We start from the raw sequence: 27,109 nt of genomic DNA on the forward strand, positions 1-27,109 counted from the left end.
GCTCGGGTATCCACATACGACCAAGTCATAAGAAAACCTGTAGGGGAAAGACCGACTAACCACTGACCAAGTGTGCGTACTGCGTGACTACTTACTTGATCGCATGTAACAACAACGGTTCTGGAAAATCTTCAAAGTCAAGTAGTGCATTCGCCTCTTACAGCCTTGTCTGAAACCTGATTATATTCTTCCCGAATAATTGTCTGCCAATCAAACTGTCCCCCCCGACCCTACGAATCGATCAAGAAAAGTTGAATGATCGATCGAGACTTGCTTGGAGATCGAGCATTGCATTGCCGTGTGGAACGTTTCCACGAGTTCGTGACAGCGATGGTTCTGCAGTTTTTCATCGTCAAACAGGAATACGTGTCGGCGAATTGTCAAGTTTAAGTACGTATGCTTGATGAGTTTGATGCTTCTATATATACAATTCTGGAGCTGCTAGCATTTGGAGTTGGAGATGCATGGCTGCTACCAGAATAATCTAGCTAGGGAGATCATCGTCTATCCCGGTGGGTGGGTGTCCAAATATTCCCGACAAGATCGAACTCCGTCGAGGCGGAGAATATATAAATGGTTGATCGGACGAGGCGCAGGTTCGCCGCCGTCGTCGCTCCGCTCATCATCATCATCATCTTGCTCGCGGCGACTCGGGGTGCATCGGCGGCGGCGCGGCGAGCCGGCGTCGTGGACGACGAGACTAGCAGGAGCCGCGCCGCCGGGGTCTCCATGGCAGCGGGGGAGGCCGCCGCCTACGTCATGGCCGCCCTGCACACCTGTGGCTCACGCAGAGATGCTACCATCGATCAGCTGCCGAAGTGTGCAGAAGCTACTGGTAACGGAGAAACCTTAACCTATTATTATTGTGCTCCTCGTCCAACCGTTCTAAAAAAAGAGCTGACACCATATTGATACCACTTTTTATCTGTTCCCTCATGGGCATGATAACTTGAGAAGATTGGACCTGTCACATTGACATGATCCTAAAACATTTCTTAATCATGAATGCGCAGTGCCAAGGCGCTCTGTGAAGCTTATTGCTGTGCCAAGAAAATACGCCTTTAAAGATTTTGTGAACGTCGCCATCGATATATTCAGGGCCGCTATGGACAAGCTACAATCTCCTCCATGCTATGAGTTATGTGCCTTCAATGGTACTTACGACGAGCTAGTACGGAATGTATCTGAAAGGGTGAGCATTATTTGCAAATATCCTTTTATTATAAGGTTTACCTGAAGTTTTTTATTCTTTTTCCATGCATTTATTTTTTTGAGGGAATTTGAATGCATTTTGTTTCATCTGTTATGTTTTTCTCTGTGAAAAAGCAGGTGTTTGATGGAGCAGTGGGTGATGTGACCATAACTGATGACCGTGCCAGGATTGTAGATTTTACAATGCCATATGCACCATCTGGTGTGTCCTTGCTTGTGCTCGCTGACAATGACTCCAAACCACCAATCCAATGGATATTCTTAAAGCCACTGACGAAGGAACTCTGGCTTACTACGGTGGGCTTCTTCTTCTTCACCGGCTTTGTTGTGTGGGTGATCGAATGGCCCAGGAATCCAGTGTACCAAGGATCAAGCGTGGCACAGTTCACCACCGCTTCGTACTTTGCTTTCTCCACCTTGACGTTTTCTCATGGTCAGCACCTCGAGCTTAAAGTTTTCTAACAGTATGTGATGGTTTTATGTACCTTCTTATAGTAATATATGGATGATCATATCTAAGATAATGCCTTTCTGTGTTATTCTATTACAGGCCAGATAATCAGAAGCCCTCTGTCAAAAGTTGTTGTTGTGATATGGTGCTTCGCGGTGCTGGTTCTAGTGCAGAGCTACACTGCAAACTTGTCATCCATGCTCACTGCAAAGAGGCTCCGGCCATCAGTGACTGGTCTCGACCAGCTGGTGAGCAATGGTGATAACATCGGATACCAAGAAGGAGCATTTGTGCGATCCTTTCTGAGAAATAAAGGAGCTAAAGATGATAAGCTTAGGACCTTTAAGAATCAAACAGGCTTTGCTGAAGCTTTGAGGAAGGGATCCAAGAAAGATGGAGTGTCAGCCATCGTGGATGAGATCCCCTATTTGTCCTATTTCCTCTCCGATAAAAACAATAAAGAATTCGTGATGGGTGAGCGCCTGTACAAGACCCCTGGACTTGCGTTTGTAAGTTCCTTGCTATTGTATTTGTCTGTTCAATAGTTTGGCTGCTACAAGGCAAAGAAAAACTGACCAAACTAATAGCACCATCCTTTTTGACTTCAGGTGTTTCCGAGAGGTACTCCGCTGGTGCATGATCTCTCAATTGCTATCTTGAACCTAACCGGAGGGAACGAGAGCGCAAGAATCGAACAGGAATGGTTAGGCTCAGCTGCACAACTGAAAGGCGATAGCACTCCGATTACTGATTCCACGCCTCTCACTCTGCGAAGCTTCTCTGGTCTCTTTGTCATCACTGGAAGTGTCTCAGCTTCCATTACGGTCATAAGCATCTCCATATCGGTCTATGCCAAGTACTTCAGAGTGAGAGGTTCTGTATCGCAAGACGAGAATGGTGGAAGTGGGCGCCATGAAGAATTCAGAGCTCTGCAGAACGACACGGGCAATGGCTTTGTGCCTGATCAACTCCTCCATCATGAAGTCAGGGATAACAGTTCCCAGGGTGCCCCTGGGAGTGGCGGAAGCACCGGTGACGAAGAGGCTGGTCCAGTGCAGGGTAGCATGGCCAATGGCTCTGTGCCTGAAGTTTGTATCCGGATCGAGATGAGTGATACTGGCCAAGGTGTGGGCAGGCGTCTGTAGGCACTAGGCAGCAGATCAAAACAGCAGATAGGAAAACAGTTTTTTTTTTTTTGCAGATAGTCACTGTCTGACGATGTGCTGCAGAATTCTGTGTATAGACGATAGCCCAGTGCCCAGACTGGATAATTAGCCAGTTTTAGATGTGTTAGTGATCTACCTTTTTTCCCTCTCGAAAATGGTGGGGAGCCGTGTAAGAGAAAAAAAAAATACAAAGACGGGTTCACAAGGATCCCTTCCCCAAAACACAACTACTTGACCTTTGTGAGTATACCTTCTATTCTCGCATCTGGAATGCAGAAGTCTTCCAGATCGGTTACTTGCAGAAAAAAACAAGACAAGTTGCCTTCTGACAAGAGAGAACTCAGAATGCTTGACTGAGTTGGTTAGACAAAATTAGCCATACAGATCACAGATGATGGTTTGAACTTGTCAGAAAACTAAGACCAGAACCAGATCGATTGCCTAGTCTTGCTGCGACGATAAAAGGGTTTACTACTCAAGAGTCAAGAAGATAGTGAAACAAACCGGTTTTTTTTAAGCCGCATCGACAATGAGTTTTCAGAGGTTGAACTAAAGGTTGTGCATGCGGATGAAAGTTCTCGTTCGTTTCTATATATATAAAAAAAACTCAGCTTACCCACGACCCCACTGAACTTCAAAGAAACTTCATCCGACTGCATGCATGCATACGTGTTGTAGAGTAGACGGCACACTTGAACAAATAACCATTTCTTCAAAAAAAATTAAAAAAAATAAAACAACTAAAAAAAGAAGGCTAGCTCAAAAAGTTTCCTGTATGTAATCAATGCAACTTTGGAGAAACTAATGGCCGCGGAACGGAACAGATTAAAATATAGACAGTACCGGGAGTGTTACCTTCAGATGCAAGTTTCCTAATACACTTACGTCATTACGCGTTGATGCAAGAAATCTGAAATAAACTGAATCTCTAGTGAATGTCATTCTATGTATATGTGCACTAACCTGATCGATCGGCCGGCCGGAATTAATGTTATTTTTCAAGCTAATCAGCCCGCGACTTTGATTTCAAGTGGTCTGGCCCATGCCGTTGATTGCTCAAATTGCTTACCACAGGAGGACAACGAACAGTTCAAAATGATGACTGCTTCGAGCTTGTTCCCTACCAGCAGACGTCGATGGCTAATTTTTCTCTGGAATTACTCGAGTGATTACGTAAACATTTTTATTAGAAACTGAGCTAATAGTTGCATTCACAAATGTTATTATAGTTCCTCTCAATATCTATATTTATATTATACCCCAAGATATGCACTAATACAATACAACCCATCTATATGTTGGTTATCGAACCAGCAGCACAACAGAGACAACATGAATTGTCCGAGTATTGTATTCGTGTCATCCTTCAACAAGCAGCTGCACGAATGTGAGACTATCGGTGCCAGCCTTTTGCAATAAGCACCAGCACTGAGGCGAATATTCAGCCTTAGTTTGGTGGTGATGACTACACCACCGCAAAAGCTATGTACTCCTGACAAGCTAGCTAGTGTCAAGAAAATATATATTTTTTGAAAAGGAGAGAAATATGGAAAAGAAGAAGAAATACCCCAAATCAAAAGAATTTGCACGCTCGGTGTCATATTTTGGAAGTCATGTGAATTGAAGGCTAAAAGAAATGAGGCGTGCGAATTCGATATCAAATATAGAAATTTCTCAAATAAATTGTTGTTGCTGTTTTTAACTTGTTTTCAGATAATCACAGATGTGCTGCATGATTGTGTAGTATATGTAGTAGATAACTTCTAAGTGATCCATTAATATTACTTACTGAAACTTGCTGTACTTTGTACGGTTATATTGAAGCATGGTGCAATATTATTAGCTTGGCCTGTCCAATGAACGTATTATTCTTTTTCTACTCACTTTACCATTGTCCAGTGATATTAGAAATTGGAACTTTGTCAAATTTTTAGCCAAGTGGAAGCTTTGAAATACTTGGGAGTGAGTAATTATGCATATGTTCAGATATATGTTATGCTTAGAACCAAAAGCACTCTAACTTTTTATGCTAAACTCATTTGCAATTCTACCAAACCCAACTTTAAAACAGAAAAATATCCCAGATGTGAACAAGCTGGAATTTATAGAAGAGGAAAGTGTCCTTTTCAGTATGGAACATACGACTTGGGATCACATAGAAAATAGCCGGAGATACATCCTTTGGTTCAATTGCATCTTTGAACAACGCAAGTATTCCTAATGATGATCATAGTACGTATTTGGTGTGTACAAGCGATGTATCCGGCCTCAACGCTTCCCTTGTAGTATGTGGGGGTTCCTATACACCTTGTGGAAGTTGGATAAACTGTTTATCGCACGGCCCGTATGGTCCATATTCTCTACAGCGCACAGCTCAGATCACAAGCAGCAAGAGCGCACACATGTCAGAGGCAGTGCGCGTAAACCAATGCAGCAAACAGCTCGCCGACTCTCCTTATCGCAGACTCATGTCAGGCCGTCAGCAGAGGGAGAATCAGCCTACGAGCATGGCATTTGTTTTTGTTCTTAAATTTTCTTTTGTTTTTCTATTCTTTGTAATGCCAGATTCAACATTTTTATTAAACCAATACAACACTTGAAAAATACTAATCCAACACTTTGGAACAGCTAATTAAACAATTTTCTAAAAGATGTTGAAGTAGCATATAACAAATGTTAAATCGTATGTATTGAAAATGTTGAGGTAGTATATTTAAATGCTGAAACGTTAAGGTAAAAAACTTATGATTGCATACTAGATCTCATTTTATCTCATTCTTTCCAACGAAAAATATAGTTCAAATGGGTTTCATTTTGGATATATGGTTTGAGAGAAAATACCATTGAAAGTTTGGAATTCATTTAGTCTCACGTCCATCTCCCTCCTATGTTGTTTGCGACACCTGTCCTGCATGCCTTCCTGCTCCGCATCATTCCGTTGGACGCCTGCTTTGCGGCACGCTGGATCCGTATCTGCGTCCAGTTCCGGTTTATGTTATACGAATCTCAAATAGTGGAAAGATACATAAGAGCTGTTTGGATGCCTGCATTAGGCGCCACACTGCGCCTAAGGTGCGGCCGCCGATTTGGCCGCCACACCTATAGCGCGAAATATGTGGCGTGGTGTGGCGTGGCACGTTAGGCAAGCATCCAAACACCTCTGTAGTCTCAAACTCAAATCTTCTGGGAGATGGATTGGAATTCCCGTAGTCCGTCCCTATGCAAACCAACACAAATCTGCACGACCTGGACAGTTGGATTTGGGCCGCCGTCACACGCGGTCGAATCGTGGGCCTCGAACAGAATTCCCTTCTTTCTTCCTTTCTTTTCTAGGCCAACCGGGCTGCCTGAAGCTTGGAGGCCCATTATAACTTCTGCAGCTGGGCCGTCAACGGCACACCGCAGGGCCCGCAACCCCCGGCAAAAGGAAAAAAAATCCCACCTCGATCTCCGCGGTCTCCTTCCTTGGAAAGCTTGGGCGCGAGAAAGCGAGCGCATCGCTTCCTCCTCACGCGTCGTCTCGTCACCCCCCTCGCACGTGCCTGCATCCTCGCCGCTCGCTAATGAGAGGATTAATTAGCAAACCAATTAGCGAGGCCTGGCTTTAATGAGCTCGCAAGCAGAAACAGAGAGCCCCGCCCGGCTCCGGATCTCCCCCACCACGCGCTCTCCGGCCTCTCCCGCACGCGTCGGCAGGCACGTCCGGTCCATGTAGCCCGCGCCCGGGCACGGAGCAAGAGCGACCGCGCGCGACCCCGCGGCTTGTCGGGACATGGGGGCGGACGCCGGCGAGCCCAGCTCCATCCTCAGGTGAGCTCCCCCGCGTCCCCCCTATTTCGCTCATTCGCCGCGCCTCTCTGTCGCCTTCCCTGCTCTGCTTTACCCTCCCCCTCCTCGCCGTGGGATTGGGGACGGGAGGGAGGGATGGCGAGGGGGGGCGCTTCGCCGGGCAACCGCTTGCTGTTTTCGACGCTTGGGGAGCTGAATGGCCGCATGATTCGTGGATGAGGACGAGCCGCGGAAATGGGGGGTCGATTCGGTTGTGTTGGGTAAGTGGTGGAATCGGCGTCGTGCAAGAGCAGGCGGCTTTTCCCGCGAGCAATTTCCCTTTCTGCTGCCATTTGGTTCGTCAGATTGGCGCACACGAGTGGCATTTACTCTGTTCAACCCTGTCCTCAGGCAAGGCCGTCTTCATGGGCGTTCTCGGGCCTAATGCTCTCTGTCACAGGCAAAATGTGGTCCTTTGGCAGATAAGGCCATTCAAAATGGGGTTTTATGGAGAGTTTCGTAGCATTAAATTCTATACCACATCGTCAATCAGAGAAGGAGGGAGTTTCATGAGACGAGAGAGAAGTTTTATTCTCATGAAATTCAGCTGACAGAGTTACCTAATTCTCGGTCTTGGCAACTGTGCCATGAAATTGTGCACTGAGACTGGCCTAAGTGCTCATAGAAGTCTTGCATTTAGAGTCCTTTGATACCGAAGAAAATGGGTTTCATTATTTTTTCGTGGAAACTCTGAACAAAATAGCTCATAGAGTCCTACTCGTCCGGCGGTACTATATGCAGTCAACTGCTTGACACTCTGACTGCCTGATTACAAACCCTGAATAAACTACACACCATCCGGATGTGTCATAGTTAAATCGAACATACTAGATTTCACTTTGCTTAGGGCTTAGGAATTTTGTATTGACTTTGGTAACATGTTGAGGGCCCACAAACAGTTTAGAAATTAGTAATGGTTCACCACATCGGTAATTCAGGACCTGATGCTGGATTAGCCGAGTAGGCATATTTTCAAGAGCATTTTTTCATTATTTTATACAGCTATTGATTCTGACCAGATTGAAGATTAAAGTGCATTGGAAGTTCTGACCATTTCCCTGTATATATGTTCATGCAGCTTAGCTGCAGCGTTTTCCTATGGAGTTGCGTCTATGGCAATGGTTTTTGTGAACAAAGCAGTTCTTATGCAGTATGTTCACTCCATGACCCTGCTCACTTTACAGGTATTGCTAAACATCACAGACTTGAAAACATTATTTGTTTCCATGTTTGACTAGCCTGATTGTTTTATTCAATTTCCCCATTACTTCTGCAGCAAATAGCCACGATGCTTCTGATACATTTTGGTCAAGTTCTAGGAATGTCTAAACGAAAAGACTTCAACTTGACAACTGCAAAGAAGCTTCTTCCGGTGTCAATTTTCTACAATGCGAATGTGGGATTCGCTCTAGCAAGCTTGAAAGGAGTTAATATCCCTATGTATATTGCAATCAAGAGGATCACTCCCCTTGCTGTGTTGGTGAGTGGGTGCATACGGGGAAAAGGAAAGCCGCCAACACAGGTAAGAATGCATTTCTGAAGACTTCTTTGGGCTTCCTTTTACATAAGTACAATGGTTACTCCAGCTGCAGACCCCTCACTTTCTCCATTTAATGTTTTGAAAATGGATCGAGCTCCTTCAATTGTTGTCAGTCATGAATTTAGACAACTGTTGATATAGTTAATCAAAAGTTGATGTGTTGATATAGTTAATCAAAAGTTTATGTGTTGATATAGTTAATCAAAAGTTTACGGGAATTCCAGCCTTACTAGGTAGCGTAAATCACGCTTTTCAAACTTTCCAGCCAATAGATCTTAATATTCTGGGTTAGCACCAGTGCTTGGCTTCCGGCATCCATGTCTTTCTAGCAAAATTATGTGAGCATTTCAGGTAAATATTGTGGAAGGCATTGGCATTGTGACTGAAACTCTTGATCTGCTGTACATTTTTGTTTTGAAATTTCATCATGTGCAAATTGTGGAAATGCATTGTTTCTTCCCTGGGAATGAACAGATCTTTGCAATTTTTTGCCACATCCTGATCGATTCGAAATTACTTTAGGTTACTCTTTCAGTTATCTGCACCGCCACAGGTGTCCTTATTGCAGCACTTGGAGATTTTTCCTTTGACCTATATGGATACTGCATGGCTCTAACATCAGTCTTCTTCCAGGTTATGTTATTTCTACTCTGGTTTGTTGTCAGATAATTCTTTCTTTTACTTGCTTGAGGCAAGGTTCAGCTGACATCTGAATTTGTATGCACTATGCAGACAATGTATTTGGTTCTGGTGGAGAAATCAGGTGCCGAGGATGGTCTTTCTTCAGTGGATTTGATGTTTTACAACAGTATATTGTCACTTCCATTTTTGTTTTTCCTCATTATAGCAACAGGAGAATTCCCCCATTCTCTTGCAGTATTATCTGCAAAGGTGAGTATGCTGCATCCAGCATGATCCAAATTTGATTAGTAAATCTAAGGTAGCAACCTCTTTATGATCCCTTGATTCACCCCTTTAACTCGCAATGATGACCCGCCGATGTTTTCCTGAGATTTCTAGAGCAAGTAGTCTCACACTTCACTGTTGTTCATTAGCATAATATTACTGTTAGGTTTCTGCATCAAATTATTTGTTGTATGCCTCTGTCCTAACTTACATTATCTGGTGAACTGCAGACAGGTTCTCTGTCATTCAGTGTTATTCTTGTCATTTCTCTGGTGATGGGAATCATTCTCAATTTCACCATGTTTTGGTGCACGATTGTGAATTCTGCCCTGACAACAACAATAGTAGGAGTTCTCAAGGGTGTCGGATCTACGGTAAGTTTATGCTCTTGCCTGAGCAGTTTAATCTGTTGCTAGAACCTTTGATTCATTTTAGCTCAAGTTTTATATGTAAGGCATCCTACACCTTGTCTCCTTTCCTCTTTTCAGACCCTGGGTTTTATTCTGTTGGGAGGTGTGGAAGTACACGCTCTTAATGTTACTGGACTGGTGATCAACACATTTGGAGGTGTCTGGTACTCCTATGCCAAGTACAAGCAGAAAAAGAAAACACCACGAAAGCTGGTACCAGATGTAGAGTCACATGTCCACAAGTAGCGCTAGATTCAGTAACTTTATAATTGTACCTGAGCTGATAACGACTGGAACACCAGTTTAAGTCCGATTTTCTCGGGCTCGGTTCACCACCAGCAAATAGTTGGTTCAAGGGAATAGATGAGGTAGTTTCCTTAGTCTATTTTTAGTGTAAAGTCCATTTTCTGCCCTCGAATTATTAGTGTGAAAGTCTGATTTGGCTCTCCAACTCTAAAACCATATAAAGGCACCCTCGAAGTATGAATAGCTTGCATTTTTTTTACGCTTGAGCTAGTTTTGATATGTGGTCTTTCGCCATGTTGGCAGCCACATCACTTTTTTCCCCCCTGGTATGTTAGCCTACTCATCAAAAATAGAAGAAAAAACAAAATGAACAATAATCGGTTCTGCTGAGAACCGATTAATAATCGGTACTGTCCCGCTCCCACCGCCACTGAGAACCGGTCAACGCAGTTCAGGAAAAATCATTCTACAAGAAGCAACATAAATCCTCTGTTGAGTCATCGGCATTGCACGGAGTGTATTGTGAGACGCCGGTGACGGATCGTGTCGAAGCCTCGAGGGCCGGTATCCGAGTCAACCATAGAGGAAACATACAAAGTTTTTTTTTTGAGGAAACAACAAACAAAGTTGAAAAAAACACGTCGAAGATGCAGGCCGGTCCCAGCTGTTGGTTGTAATCCTGTACTCTAGAGCATGTGTCGTGTCAATAAGCTGACCAGGTTGTTCTGGTCAAGCGGGTCAGTCGGAGCTCATCAGAGCATGGTTTCATGCGGAGCGCGTCTTCAGGAGCTGCGTGGTGTGTTCGTTGAACGTGGGATGGCACGTTCGTCTAAAACGGCATGCCGTGCATGCAGGGCTGTTAGCAGCCATGATTAGGAGTATGTTAGCACTATTTTATCTAAGGGTCTGTTTGGATCCAACGGAAAGAGAAAGAGAAAGAGCAAAATTTTTGCACTTTTGCACTTTTTTTGCACTTTTGGATCCAAACACCCCAAAGTGCAAAAGGGCAAATGCTACCGTAATTTTGCTAATTATGGATTAATTAGGCTTAATAGATTCGTCTCGTCATTTAGTCCTCATCTATGTAATTAGTTTTTTAATTAAACTATATTTAATACTTCTAATTAGCGTCCAAACATCTGATGTGACAGGAGCAAAAATTTTGCCATTTGCCCATTTGCCATTTGCCCTTGGATCCAAACATAGCCTAAGTGATCAATATGGAAAACGCTGCCAGTTTAAGCAGTATACAAATCTCTGTGCACTCTGTTTTTCTTCTTTGTGTGTTCTTGAGTCCACCGGGTTCTTCAACATTTGGCATCATAGCTGAGGGAATTGATCGCGGCGAGGTACCGCCGCTGGAATCATAATTCGGCGATCCGCGGGGCGCTCATGGCGGGTGATGGGGACAAGAAGAAGGTCGAGACCCCTCCCGGGTCGCCGACGAAACCTGGCAAGGGTGCCGGCGCCGGCGGGAGCGGTGAGACCGTGCGTGTTGTGCGGGAGATCGTCGGCGTCGCACCAAATTGGCCGAAGCTCACCAAGACCAACTACACTCAGTGGGCATTGGTGATGAAGGTGAAGATGCAGGCTCGCAACCTGTGGGAGGCGATCGAGCCCAGCGGCGTCTCATTCCAGGAAGACTGCATGGCGCTCGATGCGATCACCAGCGCCGTGCCGCCGGAGATGGTGGCGGCGTTGGCGGCGAAGGACTCCGCGCTAGAGGCGTGGAACGCGGTGAAGGCCAGGCGCGTCGGCAGCGACTAGGTCCAGAAGATGGAGGCGCAGCGCCTCCTCCGTGAGTTCGAGAACATTAAGTTCACCGCCGGCGAGAGCATCGACGATTTCACGATCCGTCTGCAGAACATCGCCGCCGAGCTCGAGACCGTGGGTGAGACGATTTCCAGCGGAAGATGGTGGAGAAGCTCCTCCGCGTCGTTTCCAAGTCCTTGCGCCAGGTGGCCGTCGCGATTCAAGTCGCGACGGACCTCGCCACACTCACGCTGGAGGACGTCAGCGGGCGTCTGCGCGCGGCGCAGGAGGCCGACGCCGAAGATGATGAAGCACCGCTGCCGCGCGCCGACGGCAAGTTGTATCTCACGCGAGACAGTGGGAGGCACAGGCGCGGTAGCAGAAGGGGGTGGGCTCCTCCGGCGGATCGAAGTCCAGAGCACGCCGGGGACGCGCGCGGCGCGCTCTGTCCGGCGGGGGCTCCGACGTTGGGCCGGGCCAGAAGGTGGCGGCGGATCAATGCCGTCGGTGCAAGAAGACGGGCCATTGGGCCCGGGAGTGTCCGACGAAGCCCATGAACCAGGCGGCCCACCTAGCCCAGGCGGAGGATGAAGAGGTGACGCTGCTGATGGCTAGGGTGAGTTCGATTCAGATCTCACCCTCGCCCCCTGCAGCGCAGGTCAACGCGGCACCGGTGGCGGCGCCGGCGGTGGCGGAGAGGCCAGAAGATGGGAGCCCGGTGGAGCTGGTGGAGGCGAAAGTCTTCGTGCAGCTCGACGGCGGTGGCTCCGACGACGGAGGACTCTGGCACCTCGACACGGGCGCAACCAACCACATGTCCGGGTCACGCGCCGTCTTCTCCGAGCTCGACCGCGGCGTCGCCGGGATGGTGCGGTTCGGGGACGGCTCAGTGGTCAAGATCGAGGGGCGTGGAACGGTGGTGTTCTCCTGCAAGAATGGGGAACACCGCTGGCTCAATGCCGTCTACTACATCCCGCGCCTCGACACCAACCTCATTAGCGTCGGGCAGCTGGACGAGGAGGGCTACGACATCCACGTCAAGGCCGGGGTGATGCGGATCCGCGACGAGCAGAGTCATCTTCTTGCCCGGATGCAGCGCTCCCCCAGCCGACTGTACACCATCCGCCTCGACATCTCGCGCCCTGTGTGTCTGACGGCACAGAAGGCGGATGAGGCGTGGCACTGGCACCAGCGTTTAGGGCACATCAGCTTCCAGGCGCTGCGGAAGCTCCAGAGCGGCGACATGGTACGGGGGCTGCCGCACATCGACCATGTAGATCAACTGTGCGACAGCTGCTTGGCCGGGAAGCAGAGGAGGAGCCCATTCCCGGTGCAGGCGCAGCGCAGGGCGGAAGGCGTGCTCGAGCTAGTGCACGGGGACATCTGCGGGCCCATCACGCCGACGACACCGAGCGGCAACCGCTACTTCTTGCTGCTGGTAGACGACATGAGCCACTACATGTGGCTCTGTCTTCTCGCGAGCAAGGACCAAGCGCCGGCGGCGATCTGGCGATTCAAGGCGGCGGCGGAGCTGGAGTCGGGCCGCAAGCTCAAGGTGTTGCGCACAAACCGGGGTGGAGAGTTTACCTCGGTGGAATTCGGGGCGTACTACACGGAAGAAGGGGTTCAGCGGCAGCTCACGGCCTCGTATTCGCCGCAACAGAACGGGGTTGTGGAGCGCCGCAATCAAACCGTGGTAGGCATGGCAAGGAGCATGATCAAGGCGAAGGGGCTCCCAAGGGCGTTCTGGGGCGAGGCTGTCACCACGGCGGTGTACATCCTCAACAGATCACCGACGCGCAGCCTCGACGGCAAGACGCCCTACGAGGCCTGGCATGGAGAACGCCCAACGGTGAGTTTTTTTCGGTACTTTTGGCTGTGTCGCCCATGTGAAGAACACGAAGCCTCATCTCAAGAAGCTTGATGACCAGAGCACACCGATGATTTTCATCAGGTACGAAGCAGGCTCAAAGGCCTACAGGGTGTACAACCCTGTGGATGGGCGCGTGAACATGACGCGCGACGCGGTGTTCGATGAAGATGCCCAGTGGGACTGGGGCGTGGAAGCTGAAGGAGGCGGGAACGGCGGTGCGGATGAGTTCGTCATCGAGTACCCGGCCTTCACCGAGCAGGTCGCGGGGAGTGAGCCTGCAGGGAGGAGCCCTGCTGCCGTGAACTCCCCGCCCGCGACCACGACGCCAGGTGCAACGCAGAGCGCGCCCACGACGCCGAGCGTGACCACGACGCCGCGCGTGCCCGCGATGTCGTCTGCACCGATTGAGTTCGTCTCACCGCCAAGCGACATCGACGACATGCTGGACGCTGAGCACGACGACGACGTTCCAGCATGGTTCCGCAGGCTCGACGACGTGCTGGGACCGGAAGCTCCGCCGGGGATGGCGCCACGGGTGCTCGACGGCGGGGAACTACTGTTTACATCATCAGAAGAGCCGGCGTCCTTCAAGGAGGCAGAGAAGCATAAGTGCTGGAGGCGAGCTATGGAGGAGGAGATGAAGTCCATTGAGGAAAACAAGACATGGAGCCTCGTCGACTTGCCGGCTGGTCACAAACCCATAGGCCTGAAATGGGTGTTCAAGGTGAAGAAGGACGAGCATGGCGCGATTGTGAAGTACAAGGCGCGTCTGGTTGCAAAGGGATACATCCAGCGGCAAGGAATCGACTTTGATGAGGTATTTGCCACTGTTGCTCGGTTGGAATCTGTTAGACTTTTGTTGGCAGTGGCAGCTCATGAGGGTTGGGAGGTACATCACATGGATGTCAAGAGCGCATTCCTGAACGGAGAACTGCAAGAGGAGGTGTATGTGGCACACCTTGCAGGTTTCATGGTGTCGGGAATGGAACATAAAGTGTTGCGGCTCAAGAAAGCACTCTATGGCCTTCGATAGGCGCCCAGGGCTTGGAATGCAAAACTGGATAGCGGCCTTCTGTCACTCAGTTTCCAAAAGAGCACAGCTGAACATGGGGTATATGTTCGAGGCAAAGGAGAAGCACGGCTCATCGTTGGGGTATATGTTGATGATCTCATCATTACTGAGTGCAGAGGCATAGGCAAGTTCAAGGAAGAGATGCTAAACCTGTTCAAGATGAGTGATTTAGGACGGCTGTCCTACTATCTTGGCCTTGAGGTGAAGCAGACAGGAGAAGGAATTAGTATTTCACAGTCTGCATACGCTGCAAAGCTTCTGGAACGGAGCGGCATGGCTGGCTGCAATCCTTGTGCAGTGCCAATGGAACCTCGATTGAAGTTGAGCAAAGAAAGTGAGAGTCCCCTGGTGAATGCGACGGAGTATCGCAGTATAGTGGGAGGACTCAGATACTTGGTGAATTCACAGCCGGATATTGCATTTGCAGTGGGATATGTGAGCCGTTTCTTGGAGGATCCGCGGGAGGATCACCGCGCGGCTGTGAAACACCTTCTTCGATATATTGCAGGAACGCAGGAAACATGGCGTGTTCTATGGCAAGGGGAAAAGTGGGGATCATTGGTTGGTTGGTTTCAGTGACGGTGACCACGCCGGTGATGTCGATGATCGGAGGAGCACCATGGGAGTACTGTACTGTCTTGGCACAAGTCCGGTCACCTGGCAATCTTCCAAGCAGAAGGTGGTGGCCCTTTCATCTTGTGAAGCTGAGTACATAGCTGCAGCAAATGGTGCTTGTCAGGGAGTTTGGTTGGCTCGATTACTGGGCGATCTTATTGGAGCCGAATCTGGAGCACCAACTCTCAAGGTGGACAACAAGTCCGCAATTGATCTCAGTAAGAACCCAGTTCACCACGACAGGACAAAGCACATCGATATCAAATATCATTACATCAGGGAGTGTGTGGACGTTGGGAGGATTGTTCTCGAGCAGATTTCTACCGGTGATCAGCTCACGGACATACCGACGAAGTCGCTAGCTCGCGTGAAGTTCCAGGAACTATGTGAGAGGATCGGCATCGTCAACATCAAGTATCTGCGTCAGGATTAGGAGGAGATTGTTGGTTGTAATCCTGTACGCTAGAGCATGTGTCGTGTCAATAAGCTGACCAGGTTGTTCTGGTCAAGCGGGTCAGTCGGAGCTCAGAGCATGGTTTCATGCGGAGCGCGTCTTCAGGAGCTGCGTGGTGTGTTCGTTGAACGTGGGATGGCACGTTCGTCTAAAACGGCATGCCGTGCATGCAGGGCTGTTAGCAGCCATGATTAGGAGTCTGTTAGCACTATTTTATCTAAGTGATCAATATGGAAAACGCTGCCAGTTTAAGCAGTATACAAATCTCTGTGCACTCTGTTTTTCTTCTTCGTGTGTTCTTGAGAGCGTCTTGTCAGAACGCCGGCGACGGGAATCCGCCGGGTTCTTCAACACCAGCTTCGGTTGGACCTGTCAAACTCTTCGAGCTAAAGAAAATTCAGAGTCTACTCTACTACTTCAATTTCAATGCCACCATTGGAGCTATTCTACTTTCAAAGCTTACTAGTTCTCCAGGCAGCTAAGCGCGCCTATTAATAACGGGAGCAACAAGCAGCTCAGGCTCGAACACGTACTGTAAAGATGGAGTGGTCCTTGAGGCACTGCAGCCGTCCCAGTCCCAGCCTCGCTCTTGTTGCTTTGCTCCTTCTGCACGTCTTGTGCGTCGACGTGCCGTTGCCGGCGGCGGCGGCCGTGCGCGTCGGCGTGGTGCTGGACCTGACGAGCGACTTGGGGAGGAAGAGCCTCGCCTGCATCTCAATGGCGCTGGACGACTTCTACGGCGCCGGAGCCGGCGCCGCGCGTGCCAGCTCCAGCAGGCGGGTGGTCCTGCGCGTCAGGGACTCTAGCGGAGACGTCGTCACGGCGGCGCACGCTGGTAAGAGTGCAATGACTAAACAGGTTTAAGGATTCGAAAGTGCCTTTTTTTAAAAAAAAAAAGTCCAGTGGGCAGTGACCTATACTCCTGACGTAACAAAAAAAATCTAGTGACCGCTGATGTATTGTTTAACTTTTAGAAGAAGGATGGGAGGATCAACTTTGGGGTAGGCAAAACTTTTACATGTCAATCATTAATGTTGTAGGTAAAATTTTGGGAAGTTGTTTGTCTGCAGTAATACAGAGAAACTTCCGTTAGTAACGTGTGGGGCCTCATCGTGGGACTCAGGGAAGATTTACCCAAATTTTGATGCTATTTGTATTGTTTTTAAGATGCCGTTTGGGCAATTGATATGGTCTATGGTCTCTACATTAATTTGTATAGGTATTTATTAGTAAATTTTTAAAAATATATAATTATATAAAGTGTTTATCATCAGAACTCCATTCATATCATATTATTTATGTATCAATGGTCAGACTTTGTTTATTTTTCTTTTTCTTTTACAACATAACCTTTTTACCTTGGGTTATTTAACTATTTGCCATGGATAACACCTCTTTAATCCTTATTTTGAGTTTTACAGATTTGTCACTTATCTTCGTACAATACTAACTATTTGCTAATTTATGTGGCAAGACAAGTCATCTCGAAAAGTCTCCAATACCCCTGCTTCAACTTAGTACCCGGTGCTCAGTCTCCTTCTATCTGTATGACCGGTGGGACCCACGCATCTTCTTCCACCTCCATCGTCCTCTTCCTCCATTCAAATGTTGAACTAATGCACCGACGGATCCTCACCGCGCTCCTGCGCGACCGCGCCCCCCCCCCCCCCCCTCTCCACCTCCGTGCGGCTGCTGGCGGCGCGCCTGGCCGAGGGACCGCGGCCGTCTTCTTCCCCCCGCTAGCACTCCCTGTCTCCCTGATTCCTCTTCTAAGCACAGCCGTATCAGCTTGTTTATTGCCCACCGCTTTTTTCCTTCTTTACTGAAGCAAATCCAAAGGACAGAAGCACCAACCATCCTACTCTCTCCAATCAGAAACCACCAACAGCAAGCTCCCTCTCTGAGCCTCCATCTCCCGTTCTCCCATCCCGTCTCCTTTTCTTCTCCACGAGCAGAGCAAACAAGTTATCATGGATCATGCTACGGCCGGAGCAGCAGGTCGTCGGCCGCATCTCCTGCAAGATGTCCATATCGACATAGCTGAACTCCTCGACGATGCGGAGCACCTCGTTGACGGACATGCGCAAAAGGAAAAAGGCCCCCACGCGTGCAGGCGGCGCACGTAGGCGGCAACCCGCCTGCCCCCCTCGCGGCGGCGCGTGCCGGCCGCCCGCCCAGCGCACGCGCGGCCGTCGCGTGCTGGCCGGCCGCCTGGCAGCTATGGCCATGGCTGCCGGCGGCCCTGGCTGTCGGCCTCACCGGCGATTCGGCGACCGAGAAGGCATTGGGGGGGGGGGGGGGGGGGCGAGACGGGGAGCACGGGAACACGTCCTGCCGCCAGGGCGCCGGCCCCGGCCCCGGCGCCGTGAGTCTGGAGCTCGCCGCCGCCACCACCACCCGAGCCCGCGACCCCTGCCTCCGCCCTTTGAGCGCCCTTCTGGAGTAGCACGGGAGCCTATCGGCTGCTGCGCCTAGCGCCCATCTGGCGGGATGCATGCCGTGCACGCCCCCACCCTCCCAGCTCCCGTGACCTTCCAAGTTCCATGCCACTAGTTCCTCCGGGCCGATCTCAATGGCACCGTCGCCGCCCCCAGTAGTCCCGTATCGAGGCTAATGCCCACTCCTGAACCAGGATGCATCTGCCTCCTGGTTGAGCTCTGCTGGGAGCTCACCTCGAAGGAAAAGGTACGTGGTTCTTTCGAGCAATTGGATCGATTCACAATCAACGTGATCCATCAAGTGAAGGGGCAGGGGCATGATTTCACGTGATAGGGAAATTGGAAAATCAAAGAAAAAATGGCAATGTCATTTCAAAGGTTTGAGAAACTAACAGCACCAGTTTGGAGTGCCAGTTATCAAATTGTTGTGGTTCTTAGTTACAAAAAAGTTTATAGAGGGGCAGTGAGCTCTGATACATTTCATTGGAGAAGTAGTAAAGAACCATTACAAAAGGGGAGTAGAGAACAGAAAAGGATTGAAAGGAGAACCAAGCACAGAAGGTAAGCAAGGAAGTATATATGTGCAGAGGCACAAGCCCCAGACTGCTGTCAGTACACTATAATCTCGCAGCTTATTTAGCTCCAGTTTGCACCCGCCCCGTCCACTTCATCCTTGAGGAGTGGTCTTAAATCAAGCATCCATCATTTTTTGGCTTAAATAAAAGGCCCTTACACTATCAGAGCACTAGGACGATTAAGTCTGATATAACTTGGGCTTGGTCTTCGTATACTTTATTGAGTATCCCATCCCACCAATCTTCAAAGTTTGTGTTTCAGTTTAGCTTGCTAAGCCGTCCTAGAATCATCCAATTCCACACATTTACATTTGGAATTTCTTCGATGAGCTATATTTTCTTTAGTTGTCTATGGCGCAATATATTGATTGATACCGCGAAGGCGCCAACTCTGCACCCTATGCTGGATATCTTATCTCTTCTCCAAGTGTTCTATTGTAGAGTTTGATACACTGTTCAGTTTTTTCTTTGGTATCACTGGAATAGCTGTTGTGGAAGACCCTTCTTTGTGGTTAAGGTGGCATAGCCCCCCTACCCTCCTCTGTTTGTTAAAGCAATAGCTAATTTCACTACTTAGAGCAATTGCTCTATGTATGCTAACCCGCTCTTGTTGGCCCCTCTCAATTCCTTGGCAAGCTCTGCCACTGTTTATATACAGCTCCATTAGCCTTTTGCCCTGCTAGAAGCAGGCTGTTTTGCCATCCTTGGTAGAAGTGGACTTTGGATATTGAATTCTACGTGCTTGGATTGAGTATAATAGACCATAGGCTCATCTAACTGATAATATGTAAGAAACTACTAAGTAGAATTGACCAAGTTCTTTAGGCTTCAGTATATCAGCACTGCTAACATGCTCTAATCGTCAGCAAACCATAGTTCAGGGAAACAGCAAGTTTGATGCATATCTGCTTTTGGTCAACATTGAATGTTACTAATGTATACTGTGCTGTGTGCTGATGTGCTTGCAGCCGATGATCTAATCAGAAACGATCAGGTGCAAGCAATTATTGGTCCTCTGACTTCAGCAGAAGCTGAGTACATTTCTTACCTTGGGAATCGCACACTCACTCCAATCTTCTCACTCGCTCCAGTTTCTGCAGCATTGACGCCATCATTAACACCATTCTTTCTGCATACTGCACCCATCGCCTCCTCCCAGGCCAAGTTGATTGCTGCCATCCTTGATATGTTCAAATGGCGGACAGCCAGCTTAATCTATGAAGACTCAACATATGGAGCTGGCATTACCCCTGAGCTTGTATACACCTTTCAGGGTTACAACACGCGGATTACAGATAGTTTAGGTTTGCCCATTGATGCAACTGAGAGCTACCTGGACACATTATTATACTACCTCAAGGAGAATTCCACACGGGTTTTTATTGTGCACATGCTTCCAGACCTTGCTGCTCGCGTCTTCCACCGGGCCAGTGTTGCCAATATGATGTCTGATGGATATGTCTGGATAGCCACTGCCGGCATTGGCAGTGCAGTGGACAGCCTTGGTCCTGACAAGTTTGATGACATGCAAGGGGTTGTCACCTTCCGATCTTATGTCCCGGCAACTGACCGTGTAATGAACTTCACTGTAAGGTTCAAGGAGAGGTTCCTGCTGGAAAATTCGGGCATTCGAGATGTGCCTAACCCAAGCGCGCCTCTGCTCTGGGCGTATGATACAGCATGGTCTCTTGCTGCAGCAATCAATAAATACAGTGTGTCCAGCTCAACACCTGGAAGAACACTTCTAGGTGCAGTGCTCAACACAACATTTGATGGGCTGGCTGGGAGGTTCAGGCTTGTAAACGGCCAATTGCAGCTATCAACATATGAGGTTATTAACATCATCGGTAAAAGTGCAAGGACGGTTGGGTTCTGGACACCTGAATCTGGGATTTTCAAGAATTTAAAGGCCACCAATGAGAAAGGGATCAAACAAATCCTCTGGCCAGGTGATCTAGCAATTGCTCCAAGAGGGTGGAGCATGTCTTCAACCGGAAGGCCGCTTCGTATTGTAGTGCCTTCAAGGCATGGGTTCAATCAGCTTGTGGAGGTTTCCTACAGCCTGAGAACCAACACTTCTTTTGTCACAGGTTACTGCATCGATGTTTTCGATGTGCTGATGAAGAGCCTACCCTATCCGGTGGCCTACCAATATGTGCCATCTACTAATAACGGCAGTTATGAAAATCTTCTCAGTCTGGTGTTTGAAAAGGTTAGTGCAGACATGATAAATATTCTTAATATGGCCATTAGAAAATTTTGAAGTGATTTCTGTGAACAATAACTGGCAGTGACTGTTGCAGAAAGCTGATGTCATGGTTGGTGACACGACGATTTCGATGAGCAGGATGAATAAGGTGGCCTTCACAATGCCCTTCACCGACACAGGGCTGTCGATGATCGTGGTACTGAAGAAAGATTCGAGCAGGAGCATGTGGATCTTCCTACAGCCACTGACTAGTACCCTCTGGATCACCAGCCTTGCCTTCTTCTTCTTAACAGGTTTTGTTGTGTGGGCAATTGAGCACCGAATAAACCCTGAATTCCATGGCACACCTTGGCAACAATTTGGCATCATTTTCTACTTTGCCTTCTCGACTCTTGTCTTCTCCCACAGTAAGTATTTTCTCCATGTTCGCTGCTAAAGAGGATTTTTTATATCATTACCTATTATAACTTTTTTATTTTAGAGGAGAAGCTGGAGAGCAACCTATCAAGATTTGTCGTGATCATATGGGTATTCGTTGTGCTTATCTTGACCTCAAGCTATACAGCGAGTTTGACATCAATGCTGACAGTCCAGCGGCTCCAGCCAACTGTGACTAGCGTGCAAGATCTTCTAAGAAATGGTGACCGTGTGGGGTACCAAAGTGACTCTACTGTGAAGTATTGGCTGGAGGAAATGGGCTTCCACAAGAAGGACTTGCTGGGTTATGTCACAGTAGAGGAGTATGCTGAGGCCCTACAAAGGGGATCAGGCAACGGAGGGGTCTCTGCAATAGTTGACGAAGTCCCCTACCTAAAGATCTTCCTGTCAAAGTACTGTGAAGGTTACACCATGGTTGGCCCAACCTACAAGTTGGGAGGCTTTGGATTTGTAAGTCCTTTCCACTAATCAATGTGATATTTCGTTTACTGTTAAAAAAACTGGATTGGATTTGATTTTTGATACATTGGTTTTAGGCTTTTCCAATAGGGTCACCCATGGTGCACGACGTATCACAGGCCATCGTGACACCTGCAGTGCAGCAGGAGATGGCACGGATAGAGAGGAAATGGTTCGGTGACCCAGGAGCCTGTGAGAGTAAGAGCGACGGCATCAACTCGTCCAGGCTCAGCTTCAGCAACTTCGGTGGGCTGTTCCTCGTTACTGGCATAACCTCTGGCCTTTCCTTCTCATAAGCCTTAGGGTCTGGTTGGTTTCACTTACCTGAGAATCGTTTATCTGAGAATCAAGATTTTTTAATAATCCGCTATCTGAAGAATAATCTGCTGTCTGAAGAATTTGGAATGTTTGGCAATCCTGATTATTTCTATTGGATTGTCTGTTCTGACTGTAAAATGACCTATATGCCCCTAAGTCCTGTAATAGCTCATTTTGATCGGATTTCTCTACCATTTTCAATTCTAAATATATTATTATTACCAGAATTTTGTTATAGTATAATTATAGTCATAAAACACCCAATAATGATAAAATAAACTAATAAATAATAGTTATGATGAACATAGATTAATAAGTAATACAATTTTACAATGATATTCAAGACATCATAGAGGCAGCAATAGCATCACGAAAGGCACCCATATCAATGTCATCTCCTGAAGCACTAGCATCGATCATGGTAGGTTGGTTGCCACCGGTAGCATTATCTTGCACATCGGAGTTAAAATCTGGATCTTCATTGGTATTTTCTCTAGCAAAATTGTAAAGAGCCATGCATGCAACTATAATTTTTTATTGTTTGGTAATAGGATAGTTAGGCAAGGGCAACAAGATATGCCACTTCATCTTCAACACTCCAAATGAACGTTCAATCACATTTCTAAGTGATGAATGTGCTTGATAAAATATTTCTTTTTCTCCCACTGGTTGGTGATGTTGCCATTCCAAAACATGATACCTTTGTCCCTTATAAGGTGCAAGATACCCTTTTCTATTAGGATATCCGGAGTCTACAAGATAATACTTTCCATTAGGAGGCTTTGGGAATTGATTCTGGTATGTGAGTAGAGTATCCAAAAATACTCGAGTGTCATGTACGGACCCAGGCCAGTCAGTGACAACAAATGTAAATCTCATATCAAAGTCACAAACAGCCATGACATTTTGTGAAGTATACCCATGCCTACCAATATATTTTGGTTGTTCAGATGCCGGAACAGTGACTTCTATATGCGTGCCATCGATGGCACCAATACAATCTTTGAAATGAGGCCAAAAATTTACTTCTTGCAACCATGGGTGAATTGTTCCAAACTGTGAATCGTTTGGCCTAATATTGTGAAAAGTCAGTCCCATAATAGCATCTACAACTTCATCAACCTTTCTACTAATTGTTTCCAATGAGTGTTTGAACCTATTCTTAACTTACCTAAATGATTGAGGACCACCACACATCCACAAAAACATGGCTAATGCTTCCTTCGTACACATTTTTCGACTTGATTTCAACCTATAATTCTGTACCAATGTATCATGGAGACGTAGAAAAACTAACCTTGATATTCTGAACATATCATAGCAGTCAACTGGATCCGCTAGAGTTAGCTCAACCTATTGAATTCCAGTCAAAACATGAATATTATCAGGAATTGGTGCCTTCCTACCGGTTGATCCAGATCCCATGCACTCGAAAGCCAAATACGCCACCAGAAAATTATCATCTGAGTCACTCATCTATGATAAAAAAATATAAATACATGAATCATATACCACACATACAATATATAATATTATTATATCTACCATACAAATGGAAATTATTGTCTCTCAAGCATACAACATAGGCAAGCTATTATGTCTGAAGCAAACAACAAATAGAAATTAAATTTCTCAAGCAAACAACAAATAGAAATTAAATGTCTCAAACAAACACACTAGTGCTTCTTACTATCTTCTCATGCCCTCCTTAGCCAATTTAACCTCCCATTTGATGTCTTTAAAGTAATGAACACATCACGGTACTCTTTCTTTATAAGAAGTTGTGTGGCATAGTAATGTTCATCACTGCCTTCTTCAGCCCCATCCTTGATCACTTGATCCAACATGTTACCAATTTCCTCCCTAACACTGTCAACAACATTTGAGGTGGCTGAATTATTGCTACTTTCAGCTTTCTTCTCATATGCTTCCACTAAACGCTTCGTACACTGATCCCTAAAGGTCTTCTTCTTCTTTCCCTTGGGGGATAATGGAGCTGGCCTCTTGTCTAAAGTTGGAGTGACATCTGGGGGAGTAGGGACCTGCCCTTCCCTCTCTAACTCACTGTTATTCTGACCACCATCATCTTCTTGGCCACCACCTTCTTCATTCGAAGGAACAAATGATGTTTCATTTGTAACACTAATACCTTCAAACATAATCCGTATTTGCTCCTCATGCTCAAGTGGTGCATCCTTAAAGCATATACAACCGGCCATAGCCTGAAAAGGAAAGGTAAGGGCCTGTTTGGATCCACCCCCAAATGGCAAAAGGGCAAATGGCAAAATTTTTGCTCCTGTCACATCAGATGTTTGGACGCTAATTAGAAGTATTAAATATAGTTTAATTAAAAAACTAATTACATAGATGAGGACTAAATGACGAGACGAATCTATTAAGCCTAATTAATCCATAATTAGCAAAATTACGGTAGCATTTGCCCTTTTGCACTTTGGGGTGTTTGGATCCAAAAGTGCAAAAAAAGTGCAAAAGAGTAAAAGTTTTGCACTTTCTCTTTCTCTTTCCGTTGAATCCAAACAGGCCCTAATAACCTTGTAAATTGAAACAGGTAACTTTTTTGTATTTCAAAAACTGAAAATCTGAAATGTATACTCACATCATTTTGATCTTTCCACCATTTGTCATCCGCCACGATACACCCTGTCATAGGATCCCTACCCAAACCGGTAGCTCTCGTGTTCAATGTCTTCCATTGGGTATACCTTCTTTTAAGTGCATCCCACCTATTCTTCATTTGCCCTTCATTGTAAGGTCTCTTGGTACGTTCAAAAAACTTACGTAGAAGATTCGCATAGCCAGTGCTGTTCAAACAATGTTGGGGCCTATTGTAGGCGAGAACTTCTTCCACACAAATATCATTAAAAGTTTTGGCAGCAAATGAATCCCATTTCGCCACAACCTTCGCTCCTTTTTCCATCTACTCAAAATATAGGGTTAACATTATCACAATTCGCCACAACCTTCGCTCTTTTCTAATGTGCATTCACATTTGGAATCAAATAAAACAATCTGCATTATGCAACCAAATTCAAGGAAAAATATGTATGCTCTGACCTAACAGAACACATAGAAACCCCCAGGATGGCATCACTATATGCATCATGCACCCAAGAACGCTATCATTAATACTTAGTTATATTACAATGTGTATGTCACATACAGATGGCCTAAAATAAATTGAAAGCAACAATGATTTCTTTCTAATTGATCTTCTAGTGTCAAACATGCAACATCTGCATAGTCGGATTTGGAATCTAATAAAATGATCTGCATTATGCTCAAGAGATGATTACATAAACTGAGACATCACAGAGAGTAGCTGTAAGACTTGTAGAGAACTTAAATCTGAATTTAGCCCCATTCAAGCAAAATTATGTATGTTCCGACATAATAGAACACATAGAAACCCCCCCAGGATGGCACCACTATATGCATCATGCACCCAAAGGGATTTCCTTGGTCTTGGTACCCTGGCATTGGAGTCTGGAATTGCATATGACTTGGCCAAAGAGATGGGTAGTGAGTGGGTGACGGGGCCATATGGTGCTGCTGTGGGGGATATAGGTACCACAGTTACTTGGTTCAGCTAAACAAGCAATGTTACAAAAGATTCTGAAGTGGTCTCTTATGGCATCCTATACAAAATGTACAGATCTCAAGGGGCAGTTCTTGATTTAAGAACATGCACGCTATCCTGATTCCTGACAGGCCAAATTCATGTAAAAGGGGTACTATGTTTGGCAAAAGCTCAAACATTGCTAATGGAACCCATAGGGCAACTGCAATCTGAATGACCCGGCTATAGAAAAACAACCATAATGTCAGGTTAGCTGTTTAAGAATGTGCAAACCCCAGATGACTAATGTGGATTAAACTGAGAAGCGGCAACTAAGTTTGCCATCTCCAAATGCAAACCAAGATTGAGCTACTGCTCCTTTATTATGATTCCCAGTGAAAGAATATTTTGTTCCTGTTGTTTCATTTGGATTTATCGTGTAACCAATGTCTAGGTTTGAAACAAGCTTGCATTATCCTTTTCCCCCTTTGCCTATAGGGTGAGCTTTTATCCTTGTAGCAGGGCGCAATTTGTCTATAGGTAATAGGTTTAGGTTTAAGTATAACTATAGGCAAGATCAAACTACGCTGCCAACGCTAGCGGCTTAGGGTGGAAGAGAAACAGCAGCAAGTACAAGAAGCGCCTGCATGATCGTAAAAAAATAGGCAATGGTATGAGGAAGAAAAATTACCTTGAAGCACCTCCAGCAAGATCAATCCGGCTGGATCTGTTCGGCGGTGACCCTGGGGAGGAGGGGCGACGACCAGGCGACCGGTGCAGAGGGGGAGGCGGCGGTGCAGAGGGGGCGGCGGCCGGTGCAGAGGGGGCGGCCGGGCGTCGAGCCAGGGGAAGGGGGCGCCGCTCCTGGAGATGGGGAGGGGCGCAGAGGGGGCGGCGGCCGGTGCAGAGGAGGCCGGCACCAGGGAGAGGCGCTGGCGGCGCAAAAGGTGGGAGGAGAGAGCGAGGGGTAGGGAGGACCAAGGGACAGGCACACGGGCGCACGGGGTGGGGAGCTGAGGGAGGGGTATGCGGAGGAAAATGCGTTCACTTTTCTACGAATCGAGGGAAAGGATGCCGACCAGAAAAAGCGCTCGCTAGTTGCATTTTGGATTCCCAGAGAAGCGACGGTGGAAAAAATCAAGCTTACAATCGAAGCGTTTGGCGGGATTCTCGCTTTTATCCACCGAGAATCCGATTTTAATCGGAACCAAACAGGCCCTTAGCATCTTCGTTTACCAGGAGCGAGACAAGCTCAGGGCTTCAGCGTCTCGCACCAGGTCGATGTCGCTGCAGAAGCTGCACACATGGCTTGAACGCCTTGGCAGCACCAAGCACAGCGAATCACCCATCAATCATCAAGAAGCAGATAGGCGAGTATGAGAGGGATGGCCACTGGTCAAATCAGCTTCAGGGAGATGGATGAATGGATGCTTGCAACGGAGTCAACAAGTAGGGAGTGGAAGGAAAGCAACCATACTGCGTCCTTTTGTCAGAGAACTTGCTTCTTTTCTTGATCCTGTGGCAGCTGATACATAGTACTATTTGTTGGATGAACTTGCTCCTTTGTTGA

The 27,109-nt window shown here is 47.2% G+C and overlaps 4 protein-coding genes across 8 annotated transcripts; 3 read left to right on the forward strand and 1 right to left on the reverse strand.

Moving 5' to 3' along the window:
• Positions 1–573: 573 nt before the first annotated feature.
• Positions 574–2,824, forward strand: LOC112890593 (glutamate receptor 2.9-like). Its single transcript, XM_025957455.1, has 5 exons — positions 574–835; positions 1,014–1,192; positions 1,330–1,645; positions 1,763–2,172; positions 2,272–2,824. Exons 1-5 carry the CDS (start codon positions 574–576, stop codon positions 2,806–2,808), a joined length of 1,704 nt encoding a protein of 567 aa, XP_025813240.1. The 3' UTR covers positions 2,809–2,824.
• A 3,575-nt stretch (positions 2,825–6,399) lies between these two features.
• Positions 6,400–10,018, forward strand: LOC112888456 (UDP-galactose/UDP-glucose transporter 7). Its single transcript, XM_025954676.1, has 7 exons — positions 6,400–6,639; positions 7,736–7,841; positions 7,934–8,179; positions 8,720–8,830; positions 8,930–9,088; positions 9,334–9,477; positions 9,592–10,018. Exons 1-7 carry the CDS (start codon positions 6,602–6,604, stop codon positions 9,757–9,759), a joined length of 972 nt encoding a protein of 323 aa, XP_025810461.1. The 5' UTR covers positions 6,400–6,601; the 3' UTR covers positions 9,760–10,018.
• Positions 10,019–17,820: 7,802 nt separating this feature from the next.
• Positions 17,821–22,156, forward strand: LOC112891209 (glutamate receptor 2.8-like). Of its 4 annotated transcripts, XM_025958159.1 has the most exons (6): positions 17,821–18,210; positions 19,507–19,532; positions 19,639–20,750; positions 20,842–21,154; positions 21,229–21,635; positions 21,722–22,156. In XM_025958159.1, exons 3-6 carry the CDS (start codon positions 19,725–19,727, stop codon positions 21,938–21,940), a joined length of 1,965 nt encoding a protein of 654 aa, XP_025813944.1. In that variant the 5' UTR covers positions 17,821–18,210; positions 19,507–19,532; positions 19,639–19,724; the 3' UTR covers positions 21,941–22,156. The 4 variants fall into 4 exon arrangements, with proteins under 4 accessions (XP_025813944.1, XP_025813943.1, XP_025813942.1 ...); XM_025958158.1 differs by having other exon boundaries at positions 17,821–18,524; positions 19,507–20,750; XM_025958157.1 differs by having other exon boundaries at positions 19,507–20,750.
• A 1,474-nt stretch (positions 22,157–23,630) lies between these two features.
• Positions 23,631–26,510, reverse strand: LOC112889707 (zinc finger CCCH domain-containing protein 43-like). 2 transcript variants are annotated; one of them, XM_025956461.1, is made up of 3 exons: positions 26,231–26,510; positions 24,580–24,900; positions 23,631–24,184 (listed from the first exon to the last, which is right to left on the reverse strand). In XM_025956461.1, the coding sequence occupies exons 2-3, from the start codon at positions 24,898–24,900 to the stop codon at positions 23,660–23,662; spliced, it is 846 nt and encodes a 281-aa protein (XP_025812246.1). In that variant the 5' UTR covers positions 26,231–26,510; the 3' UTR covers positions 23,631–23,659. The 2 variants fall into 2 exon arrangements, with proteins under 2 accessions (XP_025812246.1, XP_025812247.1); XM_025956462.1 differs by lacking the exon at positions 24,580–24,900.
• Positions 26,511–27,109: the final 599 nt, after the last annotated feature.

Source organism: Panicum hallii, chromosome 4 (assembly GCF_002211085.1).
Source record: "Panicum hallii strain FIL2 chromosome 4, PHallii_v3.1, whole genome shotgun sequence".
Lineage (NCBI taxonomy): Eukaryota > Viridiplantae > Streptophyta > Magnoliopsida > Poales > Poaceae > Panicum > Panicum hallii.

Excerpts from the sequence above, each read along its gene's own strand:
- LOC112890593 (XM_025957455.1), top strand. The coding sequence starts at position 574 with ATGGTTGATCGGACGAGGCGCAGGTTCGCCGCCGTCGTCGCTCCGCTC. Across the intron at positions 836-1,013 it reads GAAGTGTGCAGAAGCTACTG|TGCCAAGGCGCTCTGTGAAG; the intron begins GTAACGGAGAAA and ends ATGAATGCGCAG. Across the intron at positions 1,193-1,329 it reads TACGGAATGTATCTGAAAGG|GTGTTTGATGGAGCAGTGGG; the intron begins GTGAGCATTATT and ends GTGAAAAAGCAG.
- LOC112888456 (XM_025954676.1), top strand. The coding sequence starts at position 6,602 with ATGGGGGCGGACGCCGGCGAGCCCAGCTCCATCCTCAG. Across the intron at positions 8,831-8,929 it reads TAACATCAGTCTTCTTCCAG|ACAATGTATTTGGTTCTGGT; the intron begins GTTATGTTATTT and ends TGCACTATGCAG. Across the intron at positions 9,478-9,591 it reads TCAAGGGTGTCGGATCTACG|ACCCTGGGTTTTATTCTGTT; the intron begins GTAAGTTTATGC and ends TCCTCTTTTCAG.
- LOC112891209 (XM_025958156.1), top strand. The coding sequence starts at position 19,464 with ATGTTACTAATGTATACTGTGCTGTGTGCTGATGTGCTTGCAGCCGAT. Across the intron at positions 20,751-20,841 it reads TCAGTCTGGTGTTTGAAAAG|AAAGCTGATGTCATGGTTGG; the intron begins GTTAGTGCAGAC and ends TGACTGTTGCAG. Across the intron at positions 21,636-21,721 it reads AGTTGGGAGGCTTTGGATTT|GCTTTTCCAATAGGGTCACC; the intron begins GTAAGTCCTTTC and ends CATTGGTTTTAG.
- LOC112889707 (XM_025956461.1), bottom strand. The coding sequence starts at position 24,900 with ATGGAAAAAGGAGCGAAGGTTGTGGCGAAATGGGATTCATTTGCTGCC. Across the intron at positions 24,185-24,579 it reads GGTGGAAAGATCAAAATGAT|GCTATGGCCGGTTGTATATG; the intron begins GTGAGTATACAT and ends TTTCCTTTTCAG.